General features: G+C 41.2%; 1 protein-coding gene across 32 annotated transcripts in view; it reads right to left on the reverse strand.

Moving 5' to 3' along the window:
- Positions 1-15937, reverse strand: part of KALRN (kalirin RhoGEF kinase) — a 502773-nt gene that overhangs the window by 31320 nt on the left and 455516 nt on the right. For all 32 annotated transcript variants that reach the window (XR_013953438.1, XR_013953439.1, XM_080599249.1 and 29 more), the window contains 9 exons: positions 14651-14717; positions 13189-13292; positions 10652-10721; positions 10124-10210; positions 9267-9359; positions 8153-8203; positions 7756-7833; positions 6717-6902; positions 3107-3278 (listed from right to left, as the gene is read on the reverse strand). Coding sequence is in view for 30 of the 32 variants with exons in the window: in XM_080599249.1 (XP_080455375.1) it covers positions 3107-3278; positions 6717-6902; positions 7756-7833; positions 8153-8203; positions 9267-9359; positions 10124-10210; positions 10652-10721; positions 13189-13292; positions 14651-14717 (908 nt within the window). In the remaining 2 variants the exon portion in view is untranslated. The remainder of the gene's footprint in view (positions 1-3106; positions 3279-6716; positions 6903-7755; positions 7834-8152; positions 8204-9266; positions 9360-10123; positions 10211-10651; positions 10722-13188; positions 13293-14650; positions 14718-15937) is intronic.

Genomic DNA, 15937 nt, shown 5'->3' on the forward strand with positions numbered 1-15937 from the left:
GCCTCTGCAGTGACCCTTGCCACAGAAGTGACTCGTGTTTCTGCCACAGGGACTACCCATTTCACTCGCTTACCTCAACAGCCGCTGAAAATGCTTTGGTCCTGCTGCAGATCAGCCACTGAGTAGGAGGAGGGCTGGGGACATCTTTGACAGTGATTTTGACAGTGACATTTTTCTAGTCTATACAGCAGATTAGGCTGCAAGATCTTTAGCAATAAGACCTGAATGAGTACTCCTCTATCCTGAAACAATACGTCCTTATCAGTGCCTTTAAAGGGTGCTCAGCTTGGAGCCCACTGGTGGCTTCTAATTCCACAGTTAACTATGACAGTGATGCCTGGCTTCCTGTCTCCTATTCAACATCTGTTAGTATTCTTACAGGCTTCTGGCAAAAATCAATGTCCGTGTACTTGCTCTCTCTCAAAAAAAAGCCCTCATAAAACATGATAAAAAAAAATACAGATCAATCGCATTTTTCATAAGAAATACATCCATTGTTGACGTACTTTCTTTATCCATTGGTGACATATTTTCTTTAAACCTTGCTTCTTAAAAGCAGAAGTAGAGAGCAGACACTACAGGCAATCATTTGCTGCACAGTCTGTTTCTTGAGCTTAGCAGCTTTTGTTATTCCAAGGGAAAATATAAAAAGCTTGAATATCACAGTGTAATTGCACCAAGTTTTACGTTTACAAACTGACTATGCAAATACTATGGTTTATGCTGGTGCCTTACTCTCTAGGGCTTCACAGTTAAAGACAGAAAATCAGAGACAGCTTGCGCAAGAACTCACAGGGAATATCTTGTTATTAAGTTTACGTAGCATTGGCTCAGTGTGGATTTAATATGATTTTAAGGACAGAAAACATCCGCTTTAATGAAATGCAAAGCTAAAGAACGTATTTAAAGATTAGTCAGCCTCAATGAGATTACCTCCTAAAAGCCACTTAAATTGTTCTAAACTGGACAGGCTCTACTGGATACAATATCATTTTCTTGGATCTTATTTATAGGTTTAAAGTAAATCCTTAAGCCTGTGTTTTAATATAAATCTATTTTTACTTCTAGCTTTACAGTTACTGAAAATTTTATTCCTAACCCATCATGTTCCTTGCTGGCCTCACAGAACAGAGGCTAAAGAGGGGCTATGAAGATGCTTCAGTAGAAAAAGGGACTCACCGGGAAGTAAGTCCTGGGAGGACAGGAGGGAAAAAGTTAAAAAAAAAAAATAATAGACAGACATGGAAGGGACACAAAACCACTGCAGTAGTGTCTATGGAGTCCTCACTAGGTTTACAGAAAAATTTCTGTAGCTGAGCATTACTGGAATTTACTTTTATTCCAATAAGCCCTCATTCAAAGTCAACGGCACTGACACAAAACCAGCAAGTTTTGGTATCAGCCAGTCAAACAGGAGAATTCAAGCTGCTCATCTCACCAATCTCTTCAAGGAATCATTTTACAGTGACTGTATGAGGCCCTTTCAATTCCAAGTCATGAAAATCAAACAGCAAGCTTTGGAATCACGTGAAGCACACTTTCTCTTCTCAGCTCAGCCATAGTTTTCAGACTTCCACGAACAGCCTTTGTAACCCTTTCCCATTTTACTTTTGAGAAGTAAAACTGTGCTAAATTAAAATTAACATATATATATATATATATATACACACACAAAACTCCACAATGAAGAAAAGAGAAGTTTTGTTTGGATGTGAATTGAAGGAGACTCTTCAGATTTTGCAACAAAAAATCCACAAATATAACACCCTAAATCTAAAAACTTGTGCCAAGCCAAAAAGTTTTGATTCAAGCTAGTAAATTTCTTTATAGATTATGTATTAAGTTTTTAAATATAGAATGCTTTTTAAAATAAGTTTCATTTTTTAAAAAATAAGCTGTTTTGAAATTAATAGTACAAAACAATTTTGAAATGAATACTGCAAAACAATTCTGGAAACTTCCAAAGAAATAGTTCCCACTTTCTTGCTTCCAAACAAACAAAAAGAGATACTATTTTTAATTTTTGACTCTAGTCCTGGTTGCTTCTCTTTCCCCTACCCAATTGTGAGCAAGAACAAACTAAAATTGTTAACTGAATGGTTCCTTTGTACTTTCAAAATCTACACTTTTGTTGATCATGGGTGCATTATTATTATTATTATTTTTAATAGAAACACTATTTTAATTTGAAATAGTATTTCAAACAACCCTGAATCTATTCCTAAAGCAAAGCTGACATTTTGAAAAGACCTCTGTTCATGCAGAGCTCCTGTAGTTACCAGGAGAATCAAGCCCAGATGTTTCCTTGCCCTCTCTTTTTGTCGTTGTTGTTGTTGAAAGCAGTTGCTGCCCCATGGAGTTTAGTACGGGGGTGGATGGATGGTGAGGCAGCCTTCATCCCACCTCACGTCCTCAGTTTGTAGCACATGGTGACATTAAGTAAGAGGCTCCTGGGGATATGACTTGCTCTGGCTAAGTGGCAGATACTGTGTTGATACAATGGCATCCTGGTTTTGACATGGTCTTGGGAAGGGATGAGATTTAAAGCCTCTTTATAGAATGGAAAGCAGTAGGTGATATAGCCTTGCATTTTTAAAGGATCTTGCATGAAAGTACCACCACAGCATGCCATTGACACAAGGGGCTTGAGATCTGAACGTGAACCTGACTGATACAGCAGGTCGACCACACAGCAAGCCATTACCAAGCTGCCAAAATCAGCCCACAAGACACCGCTAATGGAGGCAGGCCAGAATGATCTGCAATCTTCAATGCAAGATGGAGTTCCTGCAGCCTCAGGGGTGGGCTCCAGAGCCACCCAGCAGTTCAGCACAGGCTTGCCCCATCCTCTTTCACCATCCTACTCAGCCGATCTGGCATGCAGGACTGAGACCTCTGCACAGTGTTACTGAGGTGGTCTCTTTGAACACCAGCTGTCACTTGTGGTAACTTCTTGCATGTACCGGGCTCTCATTTTCTCCATGGGATTTTCCTTATGAAAAATAAGTTGCTGAACGTTTTTCTTACAGAGGAACCGAAGATGCAAAGATTATGAGTCCCAGTTAGTGTCACAGTTTGGGAAACATCGCAAAGACCATGTACATACCATTTAGGAAATCTCTTTGTGTGTCCAGAACCTGGTTGATGTCCTGTACCCAAGCTTGCTGAATTTCTGGATTAGCTGCCTGTAAAATAACTCTCTCTGATGTTTCCCGGCTCATTAGGGCAAACTTGCAAGGATCATTGTCCACATTTTCTTCAATGATAAGGTAGTTCATCTGAAATAAGCCAAGGTAAGCATGTGTTACATGGAGCATGATTTAGCATTACTCAAGAATCAGAATAAAATTGTTGTGAAAAGTTCCTGAAAATAACTGAGTCCAATAACAGACTGCCAGGTTATAATCAGAAGAACTTGGCTCATATTGATTTAGGCAGATAGATCTTAAGCTGAAATACGATGCTTAATAAAGCTGTTACAGATGTACCAGACATCCATCTGCCTTGTCTTCAATTACAATTTCTATTTTAAGGTGACACAGACTTGACTGATGTGCTAAAAAGTTACTGTAACACAAAAACATAGTTAAACTGTTCCTATTAAGATGTTAATAAGGTCTATCATTCCCCCAATTTAAATGAGTTTACATTTCTTATCCTCCATGGAAAGAAAGTCTCAGTCTTTAGACTATTTTAAGACTGGAATGGACACTGTACGGGGATATACCAAAAAAAGAGCAATTCTCCACAGATGCTCCAACAGATCTTATTTCTAGAGGATTACAGCATCATCTGTGTGCAATCACTTCACTTGACTGTAGTCACAGATACTCTTCCTGGAAATCTCATGGATGGCAATTTCAGCTGCTGTCCTGTAAGATACCTCGTCCTTGTGAGGTGTCTGAGTAAGTGTACTCATAACTCTGAATTCTCCTGAGTTAGTCATATCTGTGATAGTAAACAAGAATAGGCTGGCATATCCTTTCTGCTTGGAGGGCAATTTGGGGTTACTATAACGGAATCATGACAAGGACAAGTTAATTTACAAGATAGCAACTGAAATTCCCATCCATGTGACTTCACAAGTTAGTCCCCATGCAGGGAAAAAAAAATAAAATAAAAAAAAGACCCACAAACCAAAAAAGGAGGGTCCTCACTGTCAAAGGCAGATAGCTCTGAAGACTAAGATCATCGCACCCCTCTAGGTCTCCCTCCTATTGCTCTGAACGTCATTCAAGGTATGGAGAAATCCACTCCACATCTGAATGCTGTCCAGCACTCAAACTGCAAGACAGAAGGAGCCTCTTCCCCCTCTTCTGGGGGTCCCTGTGGAGTTAGTGGGACAGGCAGAAACTCTTCTGACATGAAGACAAGGAAAGGAGTGGACAGCGAGCCTGGTCAGTGCCTCTTCTGAACTCTTGCTCTTCTGGCTGACAGCCAAAGCAAGCAAGTCAGTCCTGGTATGACTCTAAGAAAAGGACTCGCAGGTCAGAGTCCCACACCTACTGTTTGTGTCTCAGTGAGACGCATTTACCAAGGCTACCCATGTAGGTATTTTGAAACCTTGAAAGGTATCCAACTGAGAAATGTCCAAGAAGGGATGTGCTATTTCTGAATGCCAACTACCTCACTGCATAAAGAAGGGCTCTTTGCTAATGTAGGCCATCATGATGAAGCTTCTGTCACTGTCTAAGTGTGGCAGACCTTGGAGACAAGTATTTGGGAACCTGATCTCCTTGGCAGACCTGAATGGCTCCATCTGAAGTCATATGCACTTCTTACCCTAACAGAGAGGCCTCGGTGCTCAGCAGTGGCTGTGACACAGAGGAATGAAATGGGACCTCTGGTGCTGGTGAGGTCCTCCTGCTGTGTGGGAGGATGTGCTCAGCAGGGAAACAGCCTACATCTCTCAGGGAGTGTCTCCCAGGGAACTGGACAAGCGTGACCAAAGACAGTACCGAAGCATTGCAATGGCCCACGTGCCATAAGATGGCTAGGCAACCTGATAGTTAGTGCTAAGATAGCAAGATAGTAAAGAAAGCACGTAAGAGCCAATATAGGGAATGGTCCTATCCCTGCAGGAAGGCACAAGAGCACAGCAAAGGCAGGCAGAAGCTGAAGCAGGGGCTGGGAGCAGGCTGTGAGTGCTGCTGGTGCACAGACTCCCTGCTGCAGTGGGGGCGACGCACATGGAGCCACGGGGGATCCCACATTTGCTGCAGGCACAGGAGTATGAGCTGTTTGCCAAATGGAAGAAAACAGGGACTGGAAAATTGTCACACACAAATTTTAAAGCAACTCAGGCAGTGGGAACAGCATTATGTTCATAAGCTGTTTAACTAGAAAAGCAACCCATACCCTTGAGGCAAGCTAATTTTATTGACATTAGAAGAGATTTATTTTTCTCTCTTTATCTACAATATACAATTCAGGAATTGTTTCCTGCAGATAAAAGCTTCATTGTTATACATACAATAAACTGAAGCAAAAATGATTTACATTATTTCTATCTCCAACTTTAATCATGATTTAAATCAGCAGCAGGATAAAACCAAAGCTGATCATCTAAATCAAGATTAATGTTTATTTGTACACTTCAGGTTTTTCCTTTATAACTTATTACTTGGTTGGAAACTATGAAATACAACGACTTGAAAATGGATATGCTTTTCAGTAAATGCTGCAGTCTCTGTCAGCCAAGAAGATGCCTATTATCTATTGTTTATTATCATAGATCATATGGTTAATATGCATTATTTTACCTGGCATTGTTCTCTTCTGTTTCGTATTAATGCACCATTTAAAATTCAGTGCAAACACAATGCATTCTCTCACACTTCCACAATGCATTCTCCCTATATTTTAACTATATCTTTGGAAAGGAAATCGATCCCAGACTGGTTTATCACCTTTGAATAATCAAGACATTGAGATGAACCAGTGACTTTGCTCTTTCTGCAGCCACAGCAAAGGCTGTTCTACTGAAAGAGGTGTAGCACACATTCACCCTCAGCTACCATTTCAGAGTGGATTTCTGCATTTGTTAAACAAACATAAAAACCCTTGAAAAAGAACACAAACAAACGTGTTTTCTCTGGTTACTTTCAGTTTTTACTTTTGATTCCAATCCCATACTCTAGAAAGATTATTTTAAAAATAAAATTAATTTCTTAAAACTTTCTTGATAGTTTAGCTAGTTTTGTAATTCCTTTTCACTACATTTTTATTACTGTGTGTATTTTTGTTTGCTTTTGACATAGTTCTGTCTCGTGCAACACTCACATTTACACTAAGAGCAATACCCTAGGAAGGGTATTTCCAGTAATGTCACATCCAGGCTTAATATTGACTTACAGTTAGACGAGTGTTTTGTTTACCCCACCTTTTATAATCATGCTTAAATGCAACTATTATACACTTACTTTGACTACTGCAGGCTTTGCAGCAATATTTGCTAGCTTAGAGCTATGAGTGTCAGAGGCTCTGCCCTGGCTGTGCTTCCTCTAAAAATCACCCAGTAAATTTAGACAACCAGTGGTTTATTTAGTGTTGTTGGTCTCAAATGGCTTCTGATGTACTGAGAAGTAAATGCAAGTGTTTTCTGCAGATTGTTGTCCAGCTATGGCAGGACAGACCTGAATCACAGTACAGAAAATTGATAAGAGCTCCCTATGTGACAATCAAATAGAATAAACCTTTCCCACTCCGTTTCTTACCTTTATGCTTTTCTTGAACATGTAGCCTGGTGTTAAAGATCCTTTCCTAAGCAGTTCACTGAAGATAACTATTTGCTCAAAGAGAAACACCCTACGTTCCTTTGGTCGGGACTGAACTCCAGAATCCTGCTCGGTCACATAGAAGGTGTCCTGCTGCAGCAGCTTGCCTTGAGCTGTCAGCTTGCCCTGAGAAGCAGACAAGGCACCAATGTTACGATCCCAACCCAGCATGGTCCCTTGAGACGATCTGCTATATTTCAAGCAGAGCTGAATTCATTTGAGACATTTCCCCTCTAATTTATTAAAGCATCAATCTTTTAAATCAAGAACTCAGTTTAAGGACAATAACGCAAGTTTTCTTTACCATCATCACCACCATATGTACATATAAAACCAAAAGCAAGTAGACTGTTTTTGTACTTAATTTAAAACACTGTTCCCATTAAGTAATTTGCTACTGTAGTGCCTTGGATTCCCTCTGGTCGTGTGTTCATCTCCCCCAAACCCGAAGTGAAAGACGCAACCTCTGAAGGTGCGAAACAGGACCTACCTGTTTGCAGGAATGCCATGATGTATAACAAGGTATGAGAAACTTAAACTTCATTTTGGAGATAAGACATCTCACTGGGTCTGCCAAAGACTACACTGGCTTAGTTACAAACCCCAAGTTGTAACCTGTGGGGTTGTAACTCACGAGTCCCCTCTGGATGTTGCCAAACTTGGAGGGAGCTGTTAATGTTAGATGACCTTACTAACAGGCAGAGCGGTCTGGTTCAATGCTTATTTTGCTCTGACAACAGAGATAAGAAGTCTAATTCAGGCTTGCAGAAGCTTTCACAGACCTCACATTTTGAAGAAACAATAGCTTGATTGTTACAAGTTTAGAATGACACCTTCAAAACCTCACTAAAGCATGCAGCTCACCTCTGGAGAAGAGCAAGCACTAGATAAACAGCCTGGGATGGGGCTGATTGTAGAGACAATCATAGAAAGATAAAACACCTTTCCTAGCCTGGTTGTTATTACAAGCAGAACGTACCTCAAAGCCCTGGAGGCGACCCAGGTTCATCATATCATTGCAGCGTTTTGGTACAAGGCACATTAATTCAACTGCTTTCTGTTAAGGAAAACAAAGGTTGTATTGGTACGAGGAAATCAGAAGGTCCCTAAAAGCGAAGTGTCAAACAATGGACTCCAACAGCATAATCATTGCTAGAAATTATTCACGTTGAGGCCCTCACGTACTGAACATTTACAGTAATGTCTAAAAGAGGACCATGCCTTCATCTTTTCTTCTGACTGAAGCTAAAGAGAAACATCACATTTGAAATATCAGCGGGATCTTCAATCACTGTTAAAAGACTACTGGGGTTTTCATTTCTGCATATAAAGTGCCATTAGAAAATGCAGTACCTGTCGAGACCATGAAAACATACCTCTATATCCGAGCACTCTAGCCCAGCTTTTTCACTGTACCGCAGGAAGTCCTAGAGAAAGCAGAAAGGTTTGCATTAAGGCACTTCAGAAAGAGAAGACAGAAGATGTCAGTTTTAAAAAAGAAAAAGTGTATTTAGCATGTGAGTTTCTGAGTAGGAACTTGCTAATATTAATGAATACATGTTCAGAAGCTGCTGAATGTTATAACCACTTTGTAGATATGGAAAAGGGGTGTGGATGGTTGCTGAAAATACCACAAAAAAAGACAAAGCTGGGATTAGCCCTCGGGAATGCTGACTTGGTCCCTGTCTTAAGCCACAGGACCACACACGCTTGAGGAATTTTCTTTTCCTTTTGGCATTTCAGGGAACATGCTGCTGTCTCTTCACAAGTGTGCAGTTACCAAACTGTGGGCTGATGGCAGCCTGCTTGAGACTAGTTCAAAAAAGAGGAGAAACCACCTCAGAGCCCTGGTACTGCTGGAAATTACAGTGTATGGTTCAGACATGCCTAATTTTGGATGTTACCTTGAGACCCCTACGGATGAATATTCAGAAATGCTGAGTAATTGGCATAGTGAATAAAGTCAGCAGAAGCCACAGTGGTCAGACTCCTTGGGGAAAAAATTACCATGGACTCCCCAGATTTTCAGACCGGAATATTGTGGAAATATGTTTTGCATGCTAATTTGAAGAGAGATATTCAGTGATAAGATACTCTGAGACATTCAGAATAAATAGTGACATACCATTCAGCACCAAAGAATGGCTTTATTCACCGTCTCGTGTGCATGTACTGCAATTTAAAAAACTTGAATGCAAGTTTGCTTTGAAATTTTAGAGGATGAAAATTTATATTTGAAATTTATTTTCCTATAAAAATATTCCAACAGAAAATTATTAAAAAAAAAATCTGATTATCATCAATTACAAACTGTTCCCACAGATGGGACCCTCCAGCTCTCTGGACATTTTTCACAGGATGCTACCATTGTATGCCCACATATAAATATTCTTTCTTCCTAATTTTATGAAGTTATTCTTCAATTAAAACTAAGGCTGATTTAAAATAACAGTGTCTAGTACAAGATCCAAACTGCATCTTTCCACTCACCTTGAGAAGAAGCTGATATTTAGTTATTCTTTGAATGGGTTTGATCAGAAAATCACTGATGGTTAGTCGTTGGTTTATTTCCTGTTGAACCTCCTAAAAATTGAGGATTAAAAAACAATTGCAAACAAGCACAGAGTAAGGCAGAGATAAAATGTCTCCGCAGAGACTTATTTCTACAGAAAGCTGATCTGTTCTTAATCTTTTGTTTGCAAAAGGGTATTTTAGAGGATTTAAAAATCTGGCATATCCTATTTAGGCAGGGACTGGGTAAAAGTCATGACCGAGCTGGAAGACATTTGAAAGCACACGATTCCTTCCCACTTTGAGCTGACCGAGCAGGGCTGCAAGGTCTGGAGACTGCTCTCTCCACTGCGGCAGGGATTTGCTCACAAACAAGTCCTACAGAACACGCCTTGTGCCCTTGGGTGAAACAAAATATCTTCCCATTGCTAAACAAGCTTCTTTCACATTAATATCTAAATGTGTCTAGTCCCACAGATTTCTTGAAACAACATTATTGGAAATTTATGAGAGGCACCACCCAGCTCCAACAACTTTCACCTCCTCCCCTGTTTGTAGGCTACAGATTAAAAAGTCTGTTTTATTTTGGACAGAATTCAGTTGTGGCACTCTGAAGACGACAGACACTGAGCACTGGATCAAGTATGTATTAGAAATTAACATTAGAAATTGAGACAAAATGAACTTTTCTTCCCTATAGCAGATAATTTAGCAGCATGCACAATACCAACATGGTCTGGAGTTTGTTTTAGACAAACCTCATTGGTTACAGAATAGTCTTCTTTGCTAGGACTCACAGCTGTAAGTAGCAATAACGGATAATGAGCCACGCTTACCTCAAAATATGCCTCATACTCAGCTACTATGTATTCAGATCGTGGCTTATTTTGGCAATACACCACATACATGTGTAACCGGCGCTCCTGTGAAAACAAGATGCACAGCAGCCTGGTGAGATATTGGCTGCCGTTCTGTTCTGCTATTAAAAGCTGGCAGAAAATTGCTAAAATGTTCTGCTAGGTCATCTTTCTTTTTAGTTTAATCAAAGATTTAGTTTCCTGAAGTGGTGAAGCAAACTGATAACTGGTTCTGTTTCCCACTTCTGCCCCTTAGGCAAGGGAAGTTTCCATGGGGGAAGCCAGTTAATTGAGAGATCAATTTTTCCCCCAAAATAAGAAGTCTGCAAGAAGATGGTGACTAATGTTTCGGGGAAACCCATCTGCTCGCTGAAGATGAATAACGATGTTTAAATTAAGTTTAGACATGTAAAAATATCAAGACAACACAAGCAGATGCTTTTGGAAAGGAGCTATCACACTTTAAATGACGATTAGACTAGAGATAGGTAAGAAAATAAAACTTACATGCTTAATAAAAAGCTGTGCTAAACGGTCATGCTCTTGAAGACATTTTTCCAGTTCAGCCAGGAAAAAGCTGAAAGAAAGAATATCAACATTTCAGAAGACTTTTTTTTAGGTTATTCCAGGGCAAGTCAGTCATCCTTCAGTAATATATCAATGCAATTTTAGCTAGAGTATTCAATAATAAATGAAAAGACAAGCCTGACTTCAGCCCTTAATGGTGGCATTTCTAAAACAGTAGATGAGAGCTGTGAAATATGGAGATCTTGTCTTGCAAACTATCTGGTCTTCTTTACTGTTACACTTACAGAGGTTTCAGGTTTTTAAAACTGCCAATGACTAACTGCAAGAGTTGCATTCCTTCACTGAGAACATCTAAAGTAAAACTTGTCAGTGTATCAAAACACTTGTGAAAACTCAACTGAAGCTTTACCAGGAGTTCTCAGTTGCATGAGCAGATTTGGAATACTGGTCATCATGAAAGAGATGCAGAAGTTTTCACTTGAGTAAACAAATCAGCACTTTTTTGGTCACAGAGTACTGGCATGTTCTATTTTATGCTGTTTCTCAATATATTACCATTAGTTTTATTCATAAACTCAGCCTCTATCTTGACCTGCACCTTTTGTAGGTGCCTGCTTGAGTGCCCTTTCCAAGAATACACTGAGATGCCTGGAAGTGAGGTATTATCATCTCAACTAAAGTTTAGAAATGCCGATAGGTTTTTCTAACTGGTAGGTAAATCCTGACAATCTCCATTTCCATGATGTTCCTCTTTTTCACTGCAGGATTTCTGTCTCAAATGCCTCCATGGATTTGCTACAGTAACCAGCTGCAGAGTATATGCCAGCAATGGTCTGGCCCCAAGAAATCCCAGAACCTCCAAGAAGATGTATGTTGAACAGCTGTCCTAACTAAACAACCCTATCACTACCATCAGCTGCAGCTACTTTCATAACTCAATCCTGTAAAAAAGTTAAATTCATCTGCATTTAAACAGACTTCTTGACCCAGATATGCAGAACTAAAAATAGACTCCCTCCCTGTGCGTTACAGAAAACTCTTATCATCATATTTAAACAATGAATGGCACTGGTTAAAATCCTCCACTGCTGGTATAAACTTAATATTTTTCTGGCATTTTTACGTTTTGCGCTCCCAAGAGCTGTTGTCAGAACATAAGGACAGGACCTGATAGGCACCCAAGAGATGCATGATGGCAATGGCACTGCGACTCCTTGATGATGGAAATGTCCAGAGCCAAAGGAATACCTAGTCTGGTGTCTGTTGCTCAGATATGCACACTGCCTGTGCTCCAATTCTAGTTAGCCAAAGGCGTGGGGTTTTTCTGAGTGGCAGAGTTGAAATGGTGACCACGTTATCCAAAAGCACGACCCTGCTGTTCATAAAGTTACAGTAGAATGGCTCTGGGTTTGAAATAACCCTTGTATTTCCAGCAACTTTTCAAAAGCTGCTTGAACGGGGACAGAATAAAATTTTCAAGGAAAAGAGTTCCTAACTCAGAGTCAAAATCATCAGACAGGCCAAAGCCTGTCAGAGCTTTTATGCAAGAAGTATCTCATCGCCCTCCTAGCCTAATAATGCTTCTGTGGTCAGCATTCTTGATCCTATCAGCTGCATGTGCAGATGCTAGTGTTGCTTAGAACCACCAGATCCATGCCCACAAACCCCAGAGAGCCAAGAAGAGGGTGACGTAGTAGTAGTTCATACAAAGGAAGGAAACAATGATTTTCCAACATTGCTACCACTCAGTGGCGGAATGAATTCAGCCTATAGCTGTGACCCAAGCAAGAGAGTTATGGCAGCCTCAGCAGCTTTTTTGGGGATCCAGCAAGCACCCCACAAGCAACACCCCTCTTGGAGCTATGCTGGGACAGCTGAGGAGCCCTGCATTGGTTCAGGAGCCCTGGACTGACCGCAGTGATGTCTCCCATGGAGCCTCTTGTTGTGGCTCCCCAGCAAGGAATGGCAGAGCCATTGGCAGCACAGCACTGACACAGACTCTCTTGTGATCCACAACATCTTTGTCACCCTGACCAGCACTCCTGGCATAGGGTGTGAACCAGCATGAAGCTGTATCTGCAGTCAGAGATGGTACCACAAACACCCTCCCACGAAGCCAGCCAGTGCACAGCTGCAGCCCACTGCATTTTTTTTTCACTGGGAAAAAGGATTTTATGTAGGATTGATGCTTTGCATCATGCAGCTCTGCCATTTTTGGTTGGGTAGACAGAGCCTTATATCAGGATCTAGTATACTGCTGAACTGTGGCTAAAAGCACATGAACTGTAACATATTCTCAGGAGTCACAGCAGCCATGATTTGTGAAGTTAGGAAGCAGCACTTACAAACCAGCAGAGACCATTTAAAGTGAGGCAACATCCTTTGGAAGCTCAGCCCTGAATGACCTGCTGATGTTCAAGTAAAAGCAGCTTAGATGTACAGATACTACATACCCTAGTCCTTCATAAACGACTGGTTACAAGGGTGCTTGAAAGCAAACTAAACCGATGACTTACTCTTTGTGCCAGTCATAGATCTGGTGAATATTGCCAAATACTATCTTGTCTTTCCCTTTCATATCTTCAGAAACTCCTTTTTCTTCTATTCGCTTCATGAAGCCCTTTAGGATTAATGATCAGTGATTAGCCAAGGAGTCACTTAAAGAGAGAGCATAATTACACTCATTGAAAAAAAAAGTAAAAGTTTAATGTCAGGCTTTTTGCTTTGAAAACACTTAAAATACCTTTTTTTTTTTTACAACTTAAAATCAGAAAACCATCTAGATACTCTAAATTACATAGTCTGCTTAAAAGAAAACTTTAAAGGATTTATTCTGAATAACTACAGTTGTTTTAGGAACCTTTGTCAGATGTCATTGAAGTGACAAGTGCAATTAGAAGATAAAAGTTAAACAAAAGTAGCTTATCATGCTCTTGGCTTTGCTGGTAAGAGGGAGAAGCCAGACTCTGTACAGACAAAATTCTTCTGTTCATCACCATGAACGTTTTGTGGGAGCACAAAGCCATGCAACAAGTTTAAAGAGTCACATGAACAGGATTTCTCACACCTCCTGAGAGTTTCTTTATAAGTCTTTGGAGCACTGCAGCCCTGTTAGCTTTGCCAGTGGAGCGTGATGTAAACAGAAGATAACACAAAGGTCTTCAAGTTTGGAAGCTCTTGAAAATCACTGCTAGACGGGCTGATAATTCTCCTTGGACTAGTGAATGCCAGAAGCATTCCCGAAAGCCCACTTCAACCGAGTGCCTCCAGTTCTCAGTCCTTGCTGGGAATCAAACCGGACTGTGCACGTGAGTTGTTTCTGACAGATGATCCCTAGGGATCAGCCAGGTCTTTACAAGTTGAAACTTACAAAACGATGACTGCTTTTGAAAAAAATAGGAAAAAAAAACCTAAACACAAAATAACTCCCTCTATGTTATCTCAAGGTTTGTGGGTGAGGTTTTTTTTTTTTTTTTATTCCAAAAACATGAATCCATTGGCCACACATGCACCTCAGCACAGATCCGAAGCCAGACTTTGGGAAGGTACTCAAACACAGCACTGCAGCCCCGGTGCAAACTCAAGGAAAGTATGTGCTACCACTGCTCAGTATTGATTTGAAGTGGTATCACTGCATGACAGCAAGAATGGAATGAAATAAATGGAAGGGGCCTAAATTATTCTCTCCCACTGCCCTCAAGGCTGCATTACGGCAGAGTTTGTTAGATGCAGGGTAGCCAAGAAAAACCTTTGCGTGCTGGAGTTGAAACCTAAAAAACAACATTTGTTAGATGGAAACAGAAATAGTTTCCGAAGACATTTCTTCTTGTTTCTGTCAACATGAGGAGGGGACCATGGAAGCAGTGTGCGAAATAAACCAGTTTGTTTCTCATGCTGTATTTTTTGTTGTTGCCACTTTGCAGCATGGTGTTTGTTAGTGAGAAAACATTTTGCATAGCAGGGCTTGCTTCAGCTCACCTCCACAACAGTTCCCAAGTCTTTGACGTAGTCTTTTTCAGTCTGCACCAGCTCATTTAAGACAAACCTAAATTAAAACAGAACACACGCATTTGACCACGTTCCTTGATGTTACTGTTTGGTCCTCTTACGACATATTACCTCTTGAAAAAAAACCAGCACCATCCCAGGAAACACAACCTGACTCTCTCTTTGCTCATAGCTCAGTGGGACAAAAAGGACAAAAACTTCACATTTCAGGCCAGAGTAGTTTCAGTGCTCTTAACTCGTCTCTCATTCTTCCCCTCTTTCACACCAGGTCCCAGTGCAGTGCTAGACCAGCAGCACAACCAGGTGCCTCTGCTTTGAACCAACTCTCCCTGCCCTGCTCTCATCTGTCCCCCCCCATGCAGCCCTCCTGATAGCAATGGGGACATTTCCCAACCCATTTTGCAGCATTTAGGAGAGAGTTTCTTGCCCCAGTTAAGATGTAATTTGGAAGTTTCAAACACTGGAAAACAAATTCTCCTTCCTGCCTTAATGCAGAGCTTAATCTCTCAGCCTAGGTAATCCTTGTGGGGGTGTCCAGTGATTTCCACTTATCTCAGAACTAATAATCCCGGGGAGGAGAGTCAGCTAATGAAGGCTTGATGCATGCAAACAACACCGAGCTAAAAAACAACAACCCTCCTTTGTATGTCAAACTGACTAATCACATAATGTTCTTTCGAGGACAATTTCAAGAAGTTACAGCTTGCTGCAGACAGTTTTCCTCTCAATTACGCCAATACACGGATTTGGCACATGACAAATAAACTCCATCTGTGCTCCAGCTCTCTCCGGCGGTAACAAGGCTAACGATAGAGGAGCGCTTTCATGTCTAATATCGCTCTGCTCACGTCAATCAGCAGGCTGACCCACTTGAAGCAATAGGTCTGAGGGCAAACAGTGCTAAGATAAAAGCCTGCTTGAGAATATCTAGGGGAAAAAAAACACAAGCTGGCTTTTGGCTCCAATACAATGGCTGCGCTCCCGAGGTGTCCCTTGCTTGGACGGAGCGGAGGAGCTGCTTGGACGCGGGGAGGAGATGCTCGGACACGAGGCAGGGAGAGGTCAGACAGCTCCATGTTCATTTGAGAGTGAAATCCAACCCCCTTGGCAGAGGCCTGGGCTGGCAGCGGTGGTGCCAGATGCTTGTGCTCTCGGCAGCGCCCTGCCAAGCTGCGTGCCTGGGTAGTAAACACGAGCAGGGCAGAAGGCTGCTCCTTCACACAGTGGCCGCGTGCGGCCTGGCCGAGTGCGTCCCGT

Source organism: Anser brachyrhynchus (genome assembly GCF_964034855.1).
Source record: "Anser brachyrhynchus genome assembly, chromosome: 7".
Taxonomy (NCBI): domain Eukaryota; kingdom Metazoa; phylum Chordata; class Aves; order Anseriformes; family Anatidae; genus Anser; species Anser brachyrhynchus.